Below are 19,107 nucleotides of genomic sequence, written 5' to 3' on the forward strand. Positions count from 1 at the left end.
GATATTTTGTTGACCTTGGAATTCATTGGTTACCTTTTTCCTTATGGTAATGTGATAATGTTGTGTGTTTCAGGTCACTTCCCCAACAAGGCCCTTCCCTCCGCAGGGACACTGCCCTGGGTCCAGGGGATCGTATGCAATGTCAATAACCCCTGCTTCCGCCAGCCCACTCCGGGGGAGACCCCAGGGCAGGTGGGCAACTTTGATAACTCCATGTGAGTATGCTGTAGTGTGCAGAAGCAGGTCCTGGGTACAATTAAGTGCCTTACATAATTGCACATTAAGTTGTGGGGCAGCCTGTAGCCTAGTAGCTAAAATAAATGACTGGGACCAGGAAGGTTGGTGGTTCAAGCCCCAGTGTAGCCACAATAAGATCCTGTTGGGCCCTTGAACAAGGTGGGGAATTGTGCCCTGCTTAGTCCAATCAACCATAAGTTGCTTTGGATAAAAGCATCAGATAAATAACAAGTTATTATGATTATGGAGTGCACTAGCACAAAAACAATGTATGACTCCTTTTTCCCCTGCAGCCTCTCCCGTCTCTTGGTGGATGCCAGGACCGTCCTCTCGTACAGCGGCAATCAATCTGTTCTCTCAGGTTTCCAGGATGTCCGGCTAGCAGCCCAGGACCTTGGAGAGAGCCAAAGTGCCTGGCCAAGTAAGCACCCCTGCTGTAAAATCCAGCTATGACCAGCTCGAAATACCAGCTACCAGCTGTTTCAAAACAAAGCTTGGGCTGGTGAAACCATGTTGAGTATGGAGCTGGCTTGAACTGGTCAACCAGCTACCAGCTGTTCCTGCTGGGACATACAGTATTGCACTGTAGTTAGATGCTGTTGTAGGTCTCAAAATGAATCATTTGGTGTGTGTCTTCAGATTAATGTGGGAAAAAGATTGATTGCTGCAATAGATAAAAGAACAAAGGATAAATTGTGTGGCTGAAGAAGGGAGGGTGGCTTTTTCTCAGAGAAAAGTTGCCTCTGTTGGGGATTATTCCTTCGTGATTGTCTCTCGGCTGTGTGGAGTTCCCTAATCCTCTTAAAGGTGCTGCCATGTTAGGGGGCAGGGCTGGGAAACTTCTGCTGGTTGCTGCCTGAATCAAAGGCTGATGTGATTTCTACTGTTAGCTTAATTTGTCAGTGTGGTTTATTACAATTATTGCATGAGACAACGTGTTGTGTAATGGGTGTGTAAATTGGACGCATCGAAAATATGTATTATGAAGCACAATTAAATTGTAGATATTTAAAACCATTGAGGTATGCAGTTCACAAGGAGGCATAAATCCATCAGCCCTACATACCTAATACCATACAGGTAACTAATAGTCCTCTGTCCTGTCAATACAATGGTCCAAATTCTTTAAAGCAATAGTTGTATGCAGGGAGGAAAATACGTGCGTAAGTGCTTCAATATCTCTCGCAATCTGATCTGGTTTGTGTCAAGGTTTTCAGTTACAGTTGTCATTTGCACGGCAGATCTACCGGTTGGAGAGTACCTGCGAGCGAATGAGACCTTCTCCAGCTTCCTCCTGGCCAACAGCAGCCTGTCGTCCTCCGTTGTGGACCAGTTGATGAGGGCACGACTCAACCTTCAGGTGGTAAGTTCCCTTCCGGTCTGAAGCACCGCTTTCAGTGCCACGAAAAGAGGTCTGTGAGACACCGAAGACACTGGGCTTAATTTTCTCACTCTTTGCTCATTTGTTTTCTTTCCCTTGCTCTTTTGTCTATTCCTTGCTCACCCCATTGGGCGAAGCTCGCAAAAGAGGCTTGCATGAATTAGGCAAATGGAACGTCCTTGCACCTTCCCGACGTCCGTTCTAAGCCACGTTCGAAGCCAGTTACAGACATGGCAGACACGTTGGAAGGTTGGAACGTTGGAACGTCCTTAAATATAGTAGGCCTCGGTTAATTTCCGGGTCGGGAGCAAGGAAAAGAAAAAAAGAGGAGAGAAATAAGCGATTGGAGTCTGCCCACTGGTTCCAGTGTTATTCCCACCCTGCGTTGTGTCTGCAGGTGTCCTTAGCCGGGGCCCGGCTGCAACCCGCGGACATCGTGTGCAACGCCACGCTGCTTGGCCGGTATCTCGCCGTAGGCCCGGGCGAGTCCCTGCCAGAACTGCAGAGCCACTTGTGCTCCGTGCCCGCGGACACCCTGCAGGCTGCTGAGAGGCTCTTTCTCTCCCAGCTGGACTACAGCAAGATCTTCACGGTCAGTGGCCCTCTTTCTGTGGCTCCAGGGCAGGGGTGCACAGCTCCGGTCCTGGAGGGCCGAGCCACGCGCTGGTTTTTGTTCCAACCAGTTACCTTAATTTTAGTTTTCTGACTGCTCTATAAACTACACTGGTTCACTCCTATACTGGATGAGTAAAATCTTCAGGATACATCTGCAGTCTGTGACTATAGCTGGTGCTTATATATCAGCTTTAGACACGATTGAGCTAATTCAATAATTAAGAGTAGAAGTTGCCACAAAATCTTGAAAACAGTGCTGTGCACCCCTGCTCCAGGGTCATTCAGTGTTCTGATCCTACAATCTACACACTACGGGACTCCATGATCAGTGACCTGTTCTTGTGTGTTCATGTCTCCACAATCATCAGTATTCAGTTCCTATGGCCTACATACTTTTGGTTCCCACTGTTAGTGTCTTTGTCTTACAGTCTATAAATTATGTGTGCCATCTTCTAGTTGAGCCTTCAAAGGCTGCCTCTGCATTGTCTTGGCTAGAAAACATGCACATACTTCAATCCAAGACAGTAACTTGGCAATATCAGAAAAGTTCAGATTCTCTTTTTTCAATAAATAACGGATAGTCTCTGGCACATTTGCCTGACAGAACCTTCCTCTGATGTTGTCTAGGCTATCATTCAGAGCCATCTTGTCCTCCTTTCACGGTGGTGAACAGTCAGTTATTTACAGACTGGGGGCATGAGCCTGAACTTGTTCAACAAGCCCGGCTCTGTAGGAGCAGGGCTTGACAGTACATGAGCCAAGCCCTGATATCTTTCAGTGCAGAAAGAAGAACAAAAAGCTTTTTTGTGTGAGCAGAACAAATTTATTTTGTGTTTCCCTTAATGTACAATCGAAAGAGCGGGCCTCAAACTGTCTCACTCTATTCACTCAAGTGATCTACGCCACTTAGCGTCAACCACAGTCAAAGAGAATGAGTGTGTGGATTAAAGGCACAGTGAGGGTATTGTTACCGTTGGCACCGTGATCCCTCATAGTGCATCCTCTCATTCGCCTCTCTCACGTCCTCAGAGGGAGAGGCTATTCTCCAACGCTGCCAGGCTGCAGGCCCTCAGCAAGGCAGTGGGCTCTGTCACCCAGGAAGTTGTCTTCATCATGAACAATGTGAGTATGCAGGGTTCCTTTCATAATTTAGTGGGAATACTTACGCCGCCATTGTCTAGGCCCGTCCGTCAGTGTCATGTTCGGAGAGCGACTGGGATGAGCGCGCACCTGAGTTGGTGCTTCCTCATGTTTGACTTTAATCAACGGCTGTTTGAGCTTCCCTCTGTCTGGCGGGTGTGGTTTTCCTACTGTGGTTTGCGCTGTATCAGATGTCACTGTCCATGTGAGAGATTCACGGGTGGGGAAGCCTACATTTTGCATGAGCGATGGTGTGCGTAATTGGACTCAAATGGGAAAATAGCGAACAAATCAAACTGTATTTATAACTGAGTTAAGGCCCGTCCACACCAAGAACTATAACTATAACAATGACCATAACGATAATGATGTGAGCGTCCACGCTGATGAATGATAACATTCTGTAAGTAGGCTCTCGGCTGCCATTTTTGAATGTGACGCCCTGTAAATTCAGATGGCTTTTGATTGGCTGTCAGTTTTTTTGTCGTTCATGCAGCTGGGAAAAAACACTCTGAAAGTGATCCCAACAATATCGTTGGTCAACTGTTGTTGCCATTATAGTTGTGGCGTGGACTCTGCCATTCACTTGAGTTTGAAAGATTTTTTGATATGGACAGGCCTTTAATTGACTTGACAACAGTGGGCAATTGCAAGCACTGTTGAAAGAGTATCCCGTTCATGCATCTGCACTTGCCCTCTCCCCTTCAGCTGTCGTCTCTGTCCAGCTTCTCGGAGCTGAACACAGAGCTCCGGATGCTCTTGCCGGAGAACCGAACGACAGTGCCCGGCGAAAGCTTCCGGGCCTTCTCCCGAATCATGTGCGGACACCCGGAGGGGGGCGTAGAGTGGATCCCCTCCCTCAACTGGTACGAGGACAACGACATCAAGTCTTTCCTCGGCAAGAACGGCACGGAGACGGTGAACATGGAGAATGACAACACCACAAGTGAGCGACGATGATCTTGGCCTTTATCCGTATCTCCTCGGCCAGGGATCATCAAATCACGGGCCGCGAGGTCCAAGAACTGCTGGTTTTCCACCCTCCCGTCAACCTGGGAGTCATGGGGTGAAGAAGGCTGGCTAATCAGTAGCATTGTTCAGCTAATTACCGGGGAGAGAAGAAAACCAGGGCCGGATTTGGATTTGAGGTCTAGATTTGATGATTGCTGTCCTAGGCCAAAGACACTATGACGTTTGCTTATTCCAAAGCTTTAACAGAATAGTCAATGTTTTTTTACAGTACCATATGCAATAGATATTTGTCAGGTTTCACCGACACAGATTAAGCCTAGTCCTGGACTGAGTTCAATTTTACATGGGGAAACTCCAAAAGGTTTTCAAGTACCGTAGTGCATTTTGTCTAAGCCTTGAGAGCAACTGCCGAGATGGTCCTTGGCATTGTCCTTATGGTCATTTTATTTTCCCCCAGCTCCGTACTGTAAAAGCCTCATCCAGAGCATGGAGTCCAACCCGCTGTCCCGCGTTGTGTGGCACGGGATCAAGCCGCTGTTCATCGGCAAACTGCTGTACGCCCCCGACACCCCGGTGACACGCAACATCATGAAGGAGGTGCGGTCCGCCTCACTTGGAGCCCTCTCTTTCTCTCCCTCTTCTCTCTCTCTCTCTCTCTGCATCGCTCCATCTCCATCCCTATTTCCTTCCCTTTTTCGCTTGAACAACCCAGTGTTGTCTATAGATTTTCTCCCCATTTTACATTCATAGATATGAATCCCTTATGAAGTGGTGAAGTATTTATAGACCTGTAACAATGTAGTGTTGCTGTGAACAGCAAATATAGTATGCATACTTTTTCCACATCCCGCTGACCCAGTTTGGTCTTTCAGGTGAACAGGACCTTTGAGGACTTGAGGATTCTAGAAGACCTGCAGGGGGCCTGGGAGGAAGTGGGCCCCAGAATTCAAAGCTTCATGGAGAGCAGTGTTGAAATTCAGCTGCTGAAGGTAGGACGGGTGGCACCGTCATTTTCAAATCAGGAAGTGATCAGCCCAACTGTCACTCTGGATTGACAGTTGGGCTGATCCCTTCTGCATGAGATTGACTGTCTCGTAGATTTAAGACAAGGCTTTTTTTATTTTTATTATTGAAAATAATTTTGCAACTCTCTGCGTCATCACAGGATCTGCTGAAACGGCCCGAAGTTGCGATCCTTGTAAACCTCCGCTTGGAGAAAACGTCCTGGACAGCCTCCCGGATCGCCCGCTTCCTGTCCACCCCCTCGCCAGACGCCCCGCGGAGAGACAGGTCCCAGTACACGTGGCTAGATGTGTTCCAGGAAGTGAACAGCACCATGAACACCCTCTCTCAACTTACTCAGGTACCCTTACCCTCTTGAGCTCTGCCCGCTGAAAGAAATGCACAACCTCAAAGTTCTCAATTGGTCTTATCTCTGTAGATTCAGTTTCAGTGTCACTGATGTGGGTGTGGCGGCCCTCCCGTAGAAGCATCAGGTGTGCCAAATTAGTGTTGAAATGTGTGGAGGAAAAACTTATCCAAATTGTTGAGGAAAGGATCATTGTGATAAGGCACTCTGAATTACATGTAGGATGGAGAGAATTAACAATACATCAGTACGGTGCTTTCTCTGAAACAAAGCTCTCTGATATAAAGTATAAATTCTGCATTTTACATACTATACTATACACATATAACATGGCACATTCTGTATTGTTTGAGCCATGTACAGATTCTTCTTGTTCCTGCTGAATCAACACATAAGTAAAACATCATACAGTCTTCCACAAATGAAATCCAACAGGACGATAGATTTCCAGGATTGGGCAGCCATGCCCTAGCCCAATGCTCACCCTGCTGTAAAATCCAGTTATGCCAGTTAGACCAGCTTGAAACTTGAACTGGTCAAGCTGTTCATAAGCTTGTCTGAGCTGGTAGCAACCAGCTATCAAAACCAGCTATCTGCTTCAAAACATAGCTTGAGCTGGTCAACCATGTCAAGCTGGGAGCCTGTCTGAACTGATCAACCAGCTGAATCATGCGGAGTTAGGAGCTGGTCTGTACTGATCAACCAGCTACCAGCTGTTTCAAAACCTAGCTTGAGCAGTTTTTTTTCAGCAGGGCACTCTTCTCTCTTTTCCCCCTGTTCTTCTCACAGTGCTTCTCCCTGAACAAGCTGGAGGGCGTTTCTTCCGAGGGCGAAATGATTGAACGGGCCCTGAAGCTTCTGGAAGACAGACAGTTCTGGGCGGGCGTGGTCTTCCTCCTGCCCGACCCCTCCTCGCCCACCCTGCCCCCGCATGTGTCATACAAAATCCGAATGGACATTGATGATGTCACCCGTACTAACAAGATCAAAGACAGGTACTGTATGACTGCCACTGTGGTTTACAAAAGTAACTTTACGACGTCCATGAGCAATGCCCAGACATCTCCTCTGTGGCTATCAATTAGTAGTGAGAAGTAGAAGCCTCTTATTAAAGTACAGGCATTTGGCAGACGCTCCTATCCAGAGCGACGTACATCAAAGTGCATAACCATAATCAGAGACAATTCTGCTGAAATACCCTAGAGGGAAATACAGTTCCAAGTGCTAGAAGTGACCACTAAGGTAAGAACTTGGACCTTGTAGGTGAATCTGATGAGGAGAGATCTTATCACGTGTCAAGTGATTTTTAATGCAGAGTGTTTGATTGATCAGATTCTGGGACCCAGGACCAGCAGCGGATCCCTTCAACGACATGCGCTACATATGGGGAGGCTTTGTGTATGTGCAGGACCTTGTGGAACGGGGACTGGCACGTGTTCTGAGTGGCAAGGAGCAACACATCGGCATCTACCTACAGCAGATGCCTTATCCATGCTATGTCGATGATGTGTGAGTGCCTTTCCAGATGACAGTTGGACATGCCCTGAAATGATCTTCAAAAATAATTACGTTACAGTCATTTCAAAGCGACTTGCATCATTGATTAGTATAAACAGGGGCCAATCCCCCCTGGGTTAAAGGCCTTGCTCAAGGGCCCAACAGGTGCCTGTAGTCACACTGGGGCTTGAACCTCCAACCTTGTAGGTCCCAGTCAAGCATCTTAGCCATGAGGCTGACATATTTTTATTTAACATATTATTCAATTGTTGAGCCTAACTACAGAGGTTTGTAACCATGTGCAACATCTAGAGCAGAATAATTGAATACGCCAAAATAAAAGTTTGGTTGAAGATTATTGTGTAGTTTGTCCAACTTAGTCATTTATATTTTATATTTTTTGTGGACTAGCACCCAAAGAAGAAAGTACCCACACAGTTTAGGTATTGATAATCACATAATTTTTGATGGTTTTGATGGTTTTCATATACATAAACCTTTTTTTTACTAGGAAGTCACATTGAGATTAAAACCTCTTGTACAAATGAGACCTAGCCAAGACAGGGTCAAATAACAGCATAACAAAATCACTATCATGAGACCATAACAATACAGTACTATCCATAAGTATGTAGGTATATACAATTCCAAGTGCATTACAATACACACAGTATGACAGAACATAACACATGGAGGTGAAATGAGCACATCGGTGTTACTTAATACAATTGCAGCTAACCGTGAGTACAACCATTATTTTAAATTAAAAATTGTTTTTTTCTTTCATCTAATTTCTCAGTTTTTCTCTCATGCTCTCTTCTATCGATCTTCGACGCTGTCTGTCCCTTTCCCTCAGTTTCCTACGAGTGCTGAACCGCTCCCTGCCACTTTTCATGACCCTGGCCTGGATCTACTCGGTGGCCATGATCATCAAGGGCGTGGTGTACGAGAAGGAGGCTCGGCTGAAGGAGACCATGCGGATCATGGGCCTGGGCAGCACCACGCTGTGGGTCAGCTGGTTCATCAGCAGCTTCATCCCCTTCTTGATCAGCGCGGGTCTCCTCATCTCCCTGCTCAAGGCAAGCGTCCAGTCAGACTGAGGGCTCGCTTATTTTTCCACCTCTTTTTTTTCCCTTTCCCTAATCCTGACCGGGAAATGTTCCTTCCAGGAGCTAGAAGTAAAGTAGAAGTTAGGAACTCTCAATCTTTCCTTTGAGCCAGGAAACTTCAGCGCAACCTTCACGGATGTATTTTTTTTTGAAAGTCTGACATATAAATAATCAACCTGTGGATCCAACTCTCCCCATCTGTAACTGACGTGGCTTCCAACGGACGTTTGAAAGGAGCCGGGACGTTCCCTTTGCCTATTTCTCGATTTTCCCGTCTTCATCTCTTTTTCTAGCCTGTCCCAATGGGGAGAGCTTGGAGTAGAAAAAAGGGCAAGAAAAAATAAAAAAAGAGGAGAAAAATAAGCAATTGGAATGAGCCCTGAGTTTGGCCCCCTGTGTCCTCTGAGAGGAGGGGCATAACCGTCTGTGATGTAATGAGTCGTGATGTGCTTCTGTCCCATCTGTTTCCAGCCCTGGTTTGTGTCTCTCGATGTCTCCCATGAATTATTGAATTCTGGCTTGTCTAACAATATTTCCTATGAATTATTTAAATAAGTATCGACCACAATTGTCAGAAAATATGTTGAGTGACGCACTTAAAAGGTTTTTTATTGCCTCATTTTCTATGTTGTCTTGGTATCCTAATGGATTGGAAGTGGCTTTCAAATGTGTGTAAATGGAGAGATGTCTTAGCCTGTCTCTTCTCACGGAGGGATTTGCACACAGCTCTCACCGCCTTCTTTGTTTCCGTCAGTGGGGGGACATCCTGCCCTACAGTAATCCCATGGTGGTCTTCTTCTTCCTGGCTGCCTTTGCCACGGCCACCATCATGCAGTGCTTCCTCATCAGCACCTTCTTCTCACGAGCGAACCTGGCGGCCGCCTGCGGGGGACTCATATACTTCTCTCTCTACCTGCCCTACGTGCTCTGTGTGGCTTGGAGGGACCGCCTTACCACGGAGCTCAAGGTCTTTGCTGTGAGTCTTCACCTTTACCACCTTTACTGGGCTGACACGATTGGGCAACATTCTGCCTTATCAGGCGATGGTAAATAATGGATTTGTGACCTTGGAATTGTACAGTAAGGTTCTAGCTACAGATATTCACATACCTAACACAGCAAAACTGAAATGCAGGGCAGTTCTTCATAGATCAAAAGGAAAGACACCCTAAATGTACAGTGTCTCAATGCACAATATCAAAATCCTATCATATGTTGAGGTTGCCCTATGAACAACATATTCATGACACTTTTTGTCAAAAATGTCAGTTAGAACCTTATAATATCTTATAATATAATGTCTCAGAATGTGGGTCTTGAACTGTTGTGACTCTTGTCTGTTTTTCTCAAGGAAAATTGTTGTGAGTGTGAGGCGCATCATGCTGAATACCTGGTACTTACATACCTACTACTTCACTTAAACCTTTGAATATTGTTTTCAGAGTCTGCTGTCTCCGGTGGCTTTTGGTTTCGGTTGCGAGTATTTCTCTCTGTACGAGGAGCAGGGGGTGGGCATCCAGTGGTTCAACCTGGTTTCCAGCCCCATGGAGGGAGACTCCTACAACTTCAGGACCTCCATCGTGCTCTTGTTTGTAGATGCTGTCATATATGCAGTGGCCACGTGGTACATTGAGGCCGTTTTCCCAGGTTGGTAATTCTCGGGCAGATCTTTACTGCTTCTGTCTGTGGGGAGTGCTGTTCGCCTCACAAATCTTTGTCCCGTTTGTCTCAGGAGAGTTCGGGATTCCCAAACCCTGGTATTTCATCTTCCAGTTGAATTACTGGGGTGGAGTACCCCTAGAACTGGGGCTCCCAATACCCCCTGCAGCACAGGATACCGAGGGTGAGTCTGGCTTTGCTCCTGGTTTTTGGACAAACACTGTTCCCAGAGATTTGAGTCCCTTCGTTTAAGAGTCAAGGGTTCCAATTGTATCTTTACGGTGTCGCAAGGACTCTGAACCGCACTGTCCTTTAGGGTCCTCTTTACTCTTTTCAATCTGCACTTTGTTGTACGTCGCTCTGGATAAGAGTGTCTGCTAAATGCTTTGTAATGTAATGTAATGTAAAAGAGTCCCTATCTCTGTCTGTCACAGCGTGTCTAGAAGAAGAGCCCACTCACCTCCCAATGGGAGTAGCCATCCGGGACCTGGTCAAAATTTACAAAAAAGGCGCCAAGCTGGCTGTGAACCACCTCAGTCTCAGGTTCTACGATGGGCAGATCACCTCCTTCCTGGGACACAACGGTGCTGGGAAGACCACCACCATGTGAGGACTGTAATGGACAGAAAAATGAAATTGTGCCGCACAGTATAATCTGACCATTGCCATGGCATTACTCAGGCGACATTGGCTCAGGCAGTAAGAGCAGTCGTCTGGCAGTCGGAGGGTTGCCGGTTCGATTCCCGCCCTGGGTGTGTCAAAGTTTCCCTGAGCAAGACACCTGACCCCAAAATGCTCCTGACGAGCTGGTTGGTGCCTTGTATGGCAGCCAATCGCCATTTGTGCGTGAGTGTGTGTATAAACGGGTGAATGTGAAGCATCAATTGTACAGCTTCAGGCCACCCTTAAGTATCAAGCATCAATTTTATAGTGGATAAAGGCACTATATATATGCCAACCATTTGCCATTACATGGATTCAGAGACCTTCACAGTACCTTTCCTTTTTTGTGGTCACTCGCTGTATCTGTATGCATTACAATATCTGTACCTCTGTAGATAATATTGAGCTCATTTTTTTTGTTTCACTGGAAGGTCCATTCTGACTGGTCTGTTTCCGCCCACTGCTGGTACAATATACGTGAAGGGGATGGACATCCGCAGTGAAATGGACACAATACGCAAGACCCTGGGCGTGTGTCCCCAACATAATGTGCTCTTTGACATGTAAGAAGCCAACAACCATGAACCACCAGCATGGATGTTACTGGCTGCTGGGACGTAAGGTGTCCTGCACTGTAACATATTTTGTATTTGTTCTGTGCTGAGCATACAAAAAAATCGGGATCAAATCTGGATTTTAAAGAATTTTATTCTAGATTCCAATTCAAATTTGAAAAGGCTCTTGCAGATCCCTAAGAATTTTTCAATGAGACATGTGACTAACAAAAACATGCAATAACCTGAATGTATTATATTTTTCTGTATATTGGTTAAATACAATAATCTCTTTTTCTATACCTGCAGTTGTGCCAATTTGAACAACAGTCAGAAAGTTCCCAGCTTTCATGTAAATTATTTCAAATAATTATTTTTGACCCAGGTCTGGCGCTGAAATGTAAAAACCCCTGTAGAATTGTCACTGCTGTACCATTCGTCAGTCATTGTGAGTAACGTGGGCTCTGTGTTTTTCATACTTGTCACTTTCTTCTGGCTGCACCCAGCCTGACTGTGGAGGAACACGTGTGGTTCTATGGCCGTCTGAAGGGCCTGTCTAACAGTGCTGTGAAGAAGGAGATGGACAAGCTTCTGCTGGACGTGGGACTGCTACACAAGCGGCATGAACAGACCAAGAACCTCTCTGGTACTTACCACCCATCTGCTATTACCGTCTGTTGCTACTGTAGGTACGGCGTGTAGCTGCAAGAAGTGATTAGAGCAGCTAAGCTTTGTGTTGACTTTCCTGCTGTAAAATCCAGCTATGCCACCTTGAACAGTGAGCTGGTCATAAGCTGGTTCTAGCTGGGTATAAACTGGTCAATCAGCTAGTGCTACCAGCTACCGGTTGGTTCAAAACATAGCTTGAGCCGGTCAAACCATGTCAAGCTGGGAGCTGGTCTGAACAGGTCAACCAGCTAAACCATGTCGAGCTGGGAGCTGGTCTGAACTGGTCAACCAGCTAAACCATGTCGAGCTGGGAGCTGGTCTGAACTGGTCAACCAGCTAAACCATGTCGAGCTGGGAGCTGGTCTGAACTGGTCAACCAGCTATTTCAAAACCTAGCTGGAGCTGTTTTTTCATCAGGGTTAGGGCACACACACACACACACACACACAGTAAATTTGTTTTCTCTGTTCTCTTCGCTCCTCTCACAGGGGGCATGCAGAGGAAGCTGTCTGTAGCCATTGCCTTTGTGGGGGGCTCCAAGGTGGTGGTCCTGGATGAGCCCACTGCCGGTGTGGACCCTTACTCCCGCCGAGGCATCTGGGACCTGCTGCTGAAGTACCGCAAAGGTCAGAGCCCGCCTCGTCCACAAACAGACGCACATTTTCACTTCTGTTGCCCGTGTTTGGAGGAAAAATACTGTATGTAATCCAGATTGTCCAGGAAAGGACCACTGTGATAAGGCACTCTTTATTATATGCAGCACGGAGAGAATTCACAGTATGTCCGTACGGTGCTTTCTCTGAAAGAGAGCAGCAAGCTCTCTGATATTCTGTGTTTTACATTAAAACTATTTACACTTGGCACATTCTATATTGTTCCAGCCATGTACATTACCTGTTCTTCTTCTTTCTTCCTGCTGAATCTGTAACTGTTTTATCTGAAATAAAACCGCAAGCTCTCTGATATACCAATATATTCTGTGTTTTATATTTTGCGTATTGCTCCAGCCGTGTACGTATTCTTCTTGTGCATTCATGTACATCTTCTTGTTCCTGCTGGAACAACTCATAAGCGAAACATCTTCATCATACGCCTGGACAAAACAGCTTCATCCGAGTGCTGACGGAAAAAACAGACACAAGCATGCATGTGATCACTTAAACGTTGTCCCTTAAGTGTATCCGGTTTTTCCACACGTTTCACTGCTTGCGCAAGAGTGTTCAGCACTTCAGCTGTAGAGCCTCTCTGTTGAATCTCCTTATTTTTTTCGTCCTTTAGATCGCACCATCATCCTGTCCACGCACTACATGGACGAGGCAGATCTCCTCGGCGACCGGATTGCCATAATCTCCCAGGGCAAACTGTGCTGCTGTGGCTCTCCTCTGTTCCTGAAGGCACGCCTGGGCACGGGGTATTACCTCACCGCGGTGAAGAGGGATGGGGTGAGCGGGCCATCCCACAGTGCCAGTGCAGGACGGGTCTCCCTCACTGCCACCATGAAGGTCAGCCAAATCCATGATACTGTTTAATGACATTTAATACTATATCACTGTTACATTTCAGTCTGTTTTCTTGCTTTCAAACAGCTCTGACCACGTACAATATAGGCATATCTGTTTTCACAATCCCAAGTCAGTCTCTTGGCTACTCTCTGTTTGGTTAGGACACCATCTGTCCTGGTTTAAAATGCAAGGATTGAATAAAATTTACATGCCCAATTTGCATATGCACTTTCAGGATAGCGATTCGTTCAAGAGTGACGACACGGGGCTCGGTAGTGAGGCCAGTGGTTCAGGTGAGTTGTTGGGGCAGGCAGCTTTCTTTTTGAATGTATTTATTTATTTTTATTAATCCCGCCACCACCCCCCCCTCTTCAGAGGACATAATTATTTCTTAATTTCATGTGCAAATACATTACATTTAGGTGAAGCTACTCTGTACTCACAAAGATGGACAGACAGACAAACAGACAGTCTTGACATGACATGAGACCAAGCAGATGGATGAACAGACAGACATGACAAGATATTATAAAGCACAGCGGATGGACAGACAGACAGACAGACAGATAGACAGGGGCAGGCAGCTTTCATCAAACGTTGTTGGCAGTCGTCTTTGCACCGAGCTCATTTGGACCCTCCCTCCTTGGTTTCCCCTGATGCTCCAGACGTGGCCGCCCTGTTGGCCCTGGCACGACGGCACATTCCCGAAGCTCAGCTGGTGGAGGACGTGGGCAGGGAGGCGGTGATCAACCTCCCACACTCGGCTGCCGAGGACAGCAGCCTGGCCTGCTTCCTGGTGGAGCTGGATAAGCGCATGGGGGAGTTGGGCATCACCAGCTACGGCGTCTCAGACACGACTCTGGAGGAGGTGAGCAGATCGGTCAACAAAATGGAGTCACAGGAAGTTTCCAAAATGGAGTCACGCAAACTTCGGCTGGACTTCGGCCGACAACAATAACCCCAAATTGTGCATTTGTGGAGAAGTATTTACTGGCTGGGTTTCTTACCAAAACCACAATTTAACGACTGCTGGAGTATGAGTTTGATGGGTTCAAAGTTCGGATTTGTAATTCATAGTATGGCTCCTGGCACAGAGGAAACAGTTAGTGTATTGAAATGATGAGTTTTATGTGTGCGATGCAACCAGAATTTGCAATGGTGTTTCACTTTTATAGTTAATTTTTTTTTTTTTACATGATTTGGATATTATAAAATATTTTACATTGCCATCACATAAACCTAAATGAATACAAAAGAAAAATAAATGTATGATTGTATTTACAGTGATGTATAATGACGTAAAATTCACTTTTTTTTTTTTTTGGTGATTAAGTCTATTATTCAACTACTGAATTAACCTTTTTTGTGTCTGTGGAAACAAACTGTATTTCACAATCAGAGACTCAAATTCAAATACATTTTGAAGTGCTTTCGTGCCTAACGACCTTCCATCCTCTGAATGCAAGATTCAAGAATCGCATGCACTTGTGACCTGTGGCGCTTACAGAACTATATTTGGCCGTGACTGAAGATTGACCTGCACGCTGCACGGGGGATATTTCTGGCGTTCACGCAAACCTTGTGTAACTCACAGCCATGGTATTACGACAGATCTACAAGAGCTTACCTTAAGCAGGGTAATGCACAGTAGCTGCTAACCCAGGCCCAGCGTGATTACTGTGCGACCATCTCCCATCGTTTGAGATGATCTTTTGACAATTCACCGTATACGGTTCACGTTCAGTCACCTCACCACAAGTCGATGTGTCTAGTTATGTTTGTATTTTGATTTTAGATTTTTCTGAAAGTGGCTGAGGAGACAGGAGTGGACGCTGACCCTGAGGAGGTGCAGAATAGTCCCACCGTGCCCGTGGGTCAGCAGCAGGGGCCAGCTGACACAGAGCAAGAGACGGGTAACCTCACACTCCGCCTCCCCTCTCCGGCGCCTTCACTCGCTTTGCCTCGATCATTCAGACTCACATCTTATACACTCAAAAAATGATCACTTTAAAAAAGTTATGGACTGTGGTTGGACACATAATTATTAAGTACAGTATATGGAACTTCAACTTTTACCAAGTACTTAGTTAAATTTAAGTTTAAGTTTATAGTCCTTAAATTCGGGTTTCAAAATATACAGTTGACGACTCGACACTGTTGACTTTCAGTTGTACAATGTACCAAAGTATTGTATAACTGCACAATAATTCAAGCTCATTGGTTGAATTGGTAATTGCCGCCACAATGGCGTTTCAACATCAGCGCGTTCGCAGAGAAGGGGGAGGGATAAACAGTTGTGGTTTGAGGGTGTTTGTTGCTGCTATTCCTCTCTTGACCGTTGACCTATGTCCAAAATGACCTATTGTACCTTTGAATACATATATTGCGTGCGACCACTGTCCATACTTTTATTTTTCATTGAATAATACACATTTTAAATTACAAACTGAGTGTAGGCTCAGTTTGTAAAGATGGTTCCAACTTGATACTTGTTCCCCTTTGACGTCCCTCTTTGTCTCTGCTTTGCGCTGCTGCCAGGAAGGAAACATCTGCGAATGCAAGGTACTTCTTATCATGAGGAAATGCCAGTGAGAAAGTACATGCTTAAAGCTTCCTGCCATCTAGCTGCCTAAATCATGCCTGTCTTCTGTTTTCAAATACCGCAGGCAGAGGGCAGTGTAACATGACAGGACCGGCCCTGTCAGTCTGTTCAATTCAATTTTATTTGCATAGTGCTTCTCAGTCACATGCGATTCTCATTTTAAAAAGGCAGTAATTTCACATTTTAAAAGTAATTATTATAATGATTCCAACTTGACCCTGCACATACCTTATTTAGCATCACCTCATTTAGAATCTCCTGCAGTATTGAGGCTAACTGCAGCAGTTGCTAGGCGGTGATACGCTGCCCGTGACCGGGTCGCTAACACTGCTAGCCTTTGCGTCTCTCTCCCCCGCAGAGCCCCTGGAGACCGATCTCCTGAGCGGGAACGCGCGGGGCGGAGTGCCCCGCACGGGGTGTGGCCTCACCCTGCAGCAGCTCCGGGCGCTGTTCATCAAGAGGTGGCTCTACGCCCTCCGCAGCCGAAGGGGCTTCTTCGCCCAGGTATAGTCTCTTCAAGTTCAGGTATAGGCACTTCAAGGTCAGGTATCGTCTCCTCAAGTTCGGGTATAGGCACTTCAAGGTCAGGTATTGTCTCCTCAAGTTTCGGGTATCGGCACTTCAAGGTTGGGTATAGGCTCTTCAAGGTCCGATGTAGGCACTTTAAGGTCAGGTATCGTCACCTCAAGTTCGGGTATAGGCACTTCAAGGTTGGGTATAGGCTCTTCAAGGTCCGATGTCGGCTCTTCAAGGTCAGGTATAGACTTCAAGGTCGGGTATAGGCTCTTCAAGGTTGACATGGTTACAATATATAGCAGTGTTTATATATTTTTGTAAGTGATTACAACAGCATGTGATGTACAGTACAACTGAGGGTCGAAATAAAGCTCAGAAGTTGTAAAGGCGAGTGTTGTGTGGTCCTGTCCTGCAGATTGTCCTACCTGCTGTGTTCGTGTTGATCGCCCTCCTGTTCAGTCTGATTGTCCCACCATTTGGGAAGTATCCAGCCCTGGCCCTTCAGCCTGGGATGTATGGAGAACAGTACACCTTCTTCAGGTAATGTCCTCCACTGCATCGCTCATATCCTACCTCTGCCACACACACACTCTTTCTTTTAGCTTTTGGTAAAGTCCGGTTGAACCTTCTGACACACATCCACTGAAATCCAATTAATCCAGATTAAGATGGAGTTAGAAAATGCTGAAAGATATACATTTTATCATCCGCATTTTATAACCTGAAATCTGCCGCTTCCCTTTCTGGCATGACAGTTTTTTTCTGTTTTGTATTCATCTCTGAATCTTTGTTTCCTTCAGCAATGATGCCCCCGGTGATCCAGAAATCCAAAATTTACTGGATGCTCTGTTGGACCCACCCGGATTTGGGACTAAGTGTATGGAAATGAGTGGGTAAGACATCCCACTGTGCACCTCGATCACTCAGTGCTGCCTGCCCTGTCTTACACCGATTGACACTTGTTACAAATTAATTCATTAATGATATGGTGATATGGTGAGCAGGGCCATGTAGTATATTTAGAGCCATCTCTGGGCATCTATTTCCAGTTGCTTACATGAAGGGGATTACTTGTGTTGTGGCAATAGGGGGTACTAGCCCTATGCTATGGGGGCAGTGCTGCGGCCCTCTGTTTCACAGTCCACCCTGTTACAGCAGGTGTTTCACTGTCCACCCAGTTACAGTCTCCCCTCTTACAGCGAACGCTTCCCAGTCCTCCCTGTTACAGCGAACGTTTCCCAGTCCCCCCCCCCGTTACAGCAAACATTTCACAGTCCACCCTGTTACAGCGAACGTTTTCCAGTCCCCCCCTGTTACAGCAAACATTTCACAGTCCACCCTGTTACAGCGAACGTTTCCCAGTCCCCCCCTGTTACGGCAAACATTTCACAGTCCACCCTGTTACAGGAAGCCCCAGTGTGCGGAGGAGGATGCCACGTTCCAGAGGCCGCCCATCTCCTTCGCCACGTGGAAACTCCTCACCCAGGGGAACTGGAGCGCGGACTGGCCGTCTCCTGACTGCCTATGCAGCTCCGACGACGTCCGCAGGATGCTGCCCGACTGCCCGGAGGGAGCAGGGGGTATTCCTCCTCCTCAGGTCTGTGACACACTCACACCGTTACACCGCAACGTGTCCCTGAGCCTCTGCAGGTGTAAACTATGTAAGGACACATACATAATTTATGCAAACCAATTATTCATCTTTAGAAGACACTGAAATCATTGGTGAAAACTGTTAATTACATCTTTTGTTATTATTTTATTTCTACCATTGAATTCTAAGAGAATGGGCTGCTCTCTATTCTTGCTGAGCTTAATGTTTAACCCTTTCAGTCCCAAGCCCAATATGAAGTGGCTTCGCCCAAATCGCAAGGGGTTTTGGCTTTTGTTGAGAAAATAGAGAAAATTGAGAATTTAGTTGGGTTTTAATAGGGGCTCAAAGCCATAGTATAGGAGTCATTTTGATGGCTTGAAAGTGTATAAGGTCGAGAGTGTTATATGGTGCTCTTGGGATTTCACGGTAGTTACACTTCAGTACCATATGGCACTCTTGGGACTAAAAGAGTTTCACTTTCTCACAGGTGAACCCTTTCTCCTTCATTGTGCTCCACAGATTAAGAGGTTTACTGGTGATATCCTGCAGAACTTGACCGGCCGCAATGTTTCTGATTACTTAGTCAAGACCTATCCCCAGATCTTGAGTAAGAGGTATGAGGAAATTACATTATGCTGCTGTTTATGTTAGCTTATGAAACCTGATGGGAGCTATAAACTGAACTTGTCTCGTGTGACTGACATATCATTGTTTTTTTTTCTGGACCTGGTTATTCCACTTTTCTCTTTGTACATGTCCCAGCCTGAAGACTAAGAAGTGGGTGAACGAAATGAGGTGAGCCATTGGATAACATTACCCAATGGAATTACTGTAACTACACCACATGACCCATCCAGTCCCTATATCACAGGGTTATATCACATGGCCGTGTTCCTCTTGTAGGTACGGCGGGTTCTCTCTAGGTGGCAGCAGTTCCCCGCTGATACCAGAAACCCATCGCCTGCAGGAATCTGTCCAGGAAATAAGAACCAGGTTCAATGTTACACAGGTACTGTAGGCCTTGAGGA

The 19,107-nt window shown here is 46.2% G+C and overlaps 1 protein-coding gene across 1 annotated transcript in view; it reads left to right on the forward strand.

Annotated features, from left to right (window-relative positions):
• The window catches only part of abca7 (ATP-binding cassette, sub-family A (ABC1), member 7), a 31,653-nt gene that overhangs the window by 2,833 nt on the left and 9,713 nt on the right, over positions 1–19,107 (forward strand). The window contains 31 exon segments of the mRNA XM_061240843.1: positions 74–215; positions 531–658; positions 1,479–1,600; positions 2,016–2,210; positions 3,263–3,355; positions 4,082–4,319; positions 4,803–4,942; positions 5,218–5,334; positions 5,511–5,708; positions 6,504–6,709; positions 7,047–7,223; positions 8,068–8,290; positions 9,075–9,296; positions 9,763–9,967; positions 10,053–10,163; positions 10,414–10,585; positions 11,074–11,205; positions 11,703–11,842; positions 12,354–12,491; positions 13,144–13,367; positions 13,603–13,660; positions 14,033–14,235; positions 15,163–15,280; positions 15,906–15,929; positions 16,328–16,473; positions 16,901–17,025; positions 17,286–17,393; positions 17,893–18,082; positions 18,599–18,693; positions 18,842–18,874; positions 18,983–19,088. Of these exon segments, the coding sequence (XP_061096827.1) occupies positions 74–215; positions 531–658; positions 1,479–1,600; positions 2,016–2,210; positions 3,263–3,355; positions 4,082–4,319; positions 4,803–4,942; positions 5,218–5,334; positions 5,511–5,708; positions 6,504–6,709; positions 7,047–7,223; positions 8,068–8,290; positions 9,075–9,296; positions 9,763–9,967; positions 10,053–10,163; positions 10,414–10,585; positions 11,074–11,205; positions 11,703–11,842; positions 12,354–12,491; positions 13,144–13,367; positions 13,603–13,660; positions 14,033–14,235; positions 15,163–15,280; positions 15,906–15,929; positions 16,328–16,473; positions 16,901–17,025; positions 17,286–17,393; positions 17,893–18,082; positions 18,599–18,693; positions 18,842–18,874; positions 18,983–19,088 (4,529 nt within the window).

The sequence above is a fragment of the Conger conger genome, chromosome 4 (genome assembly GCF_963514075.1).
Source record: "Conger conger chromosome 4, fConCon1.1, whole genome shotgun sequence".
NCBI classification, from domain to species: Eukaryota; Metazoa; Chordata; class Actinopteri; order Anguilliformes; family Congridae; genus Conger; species Conger conger.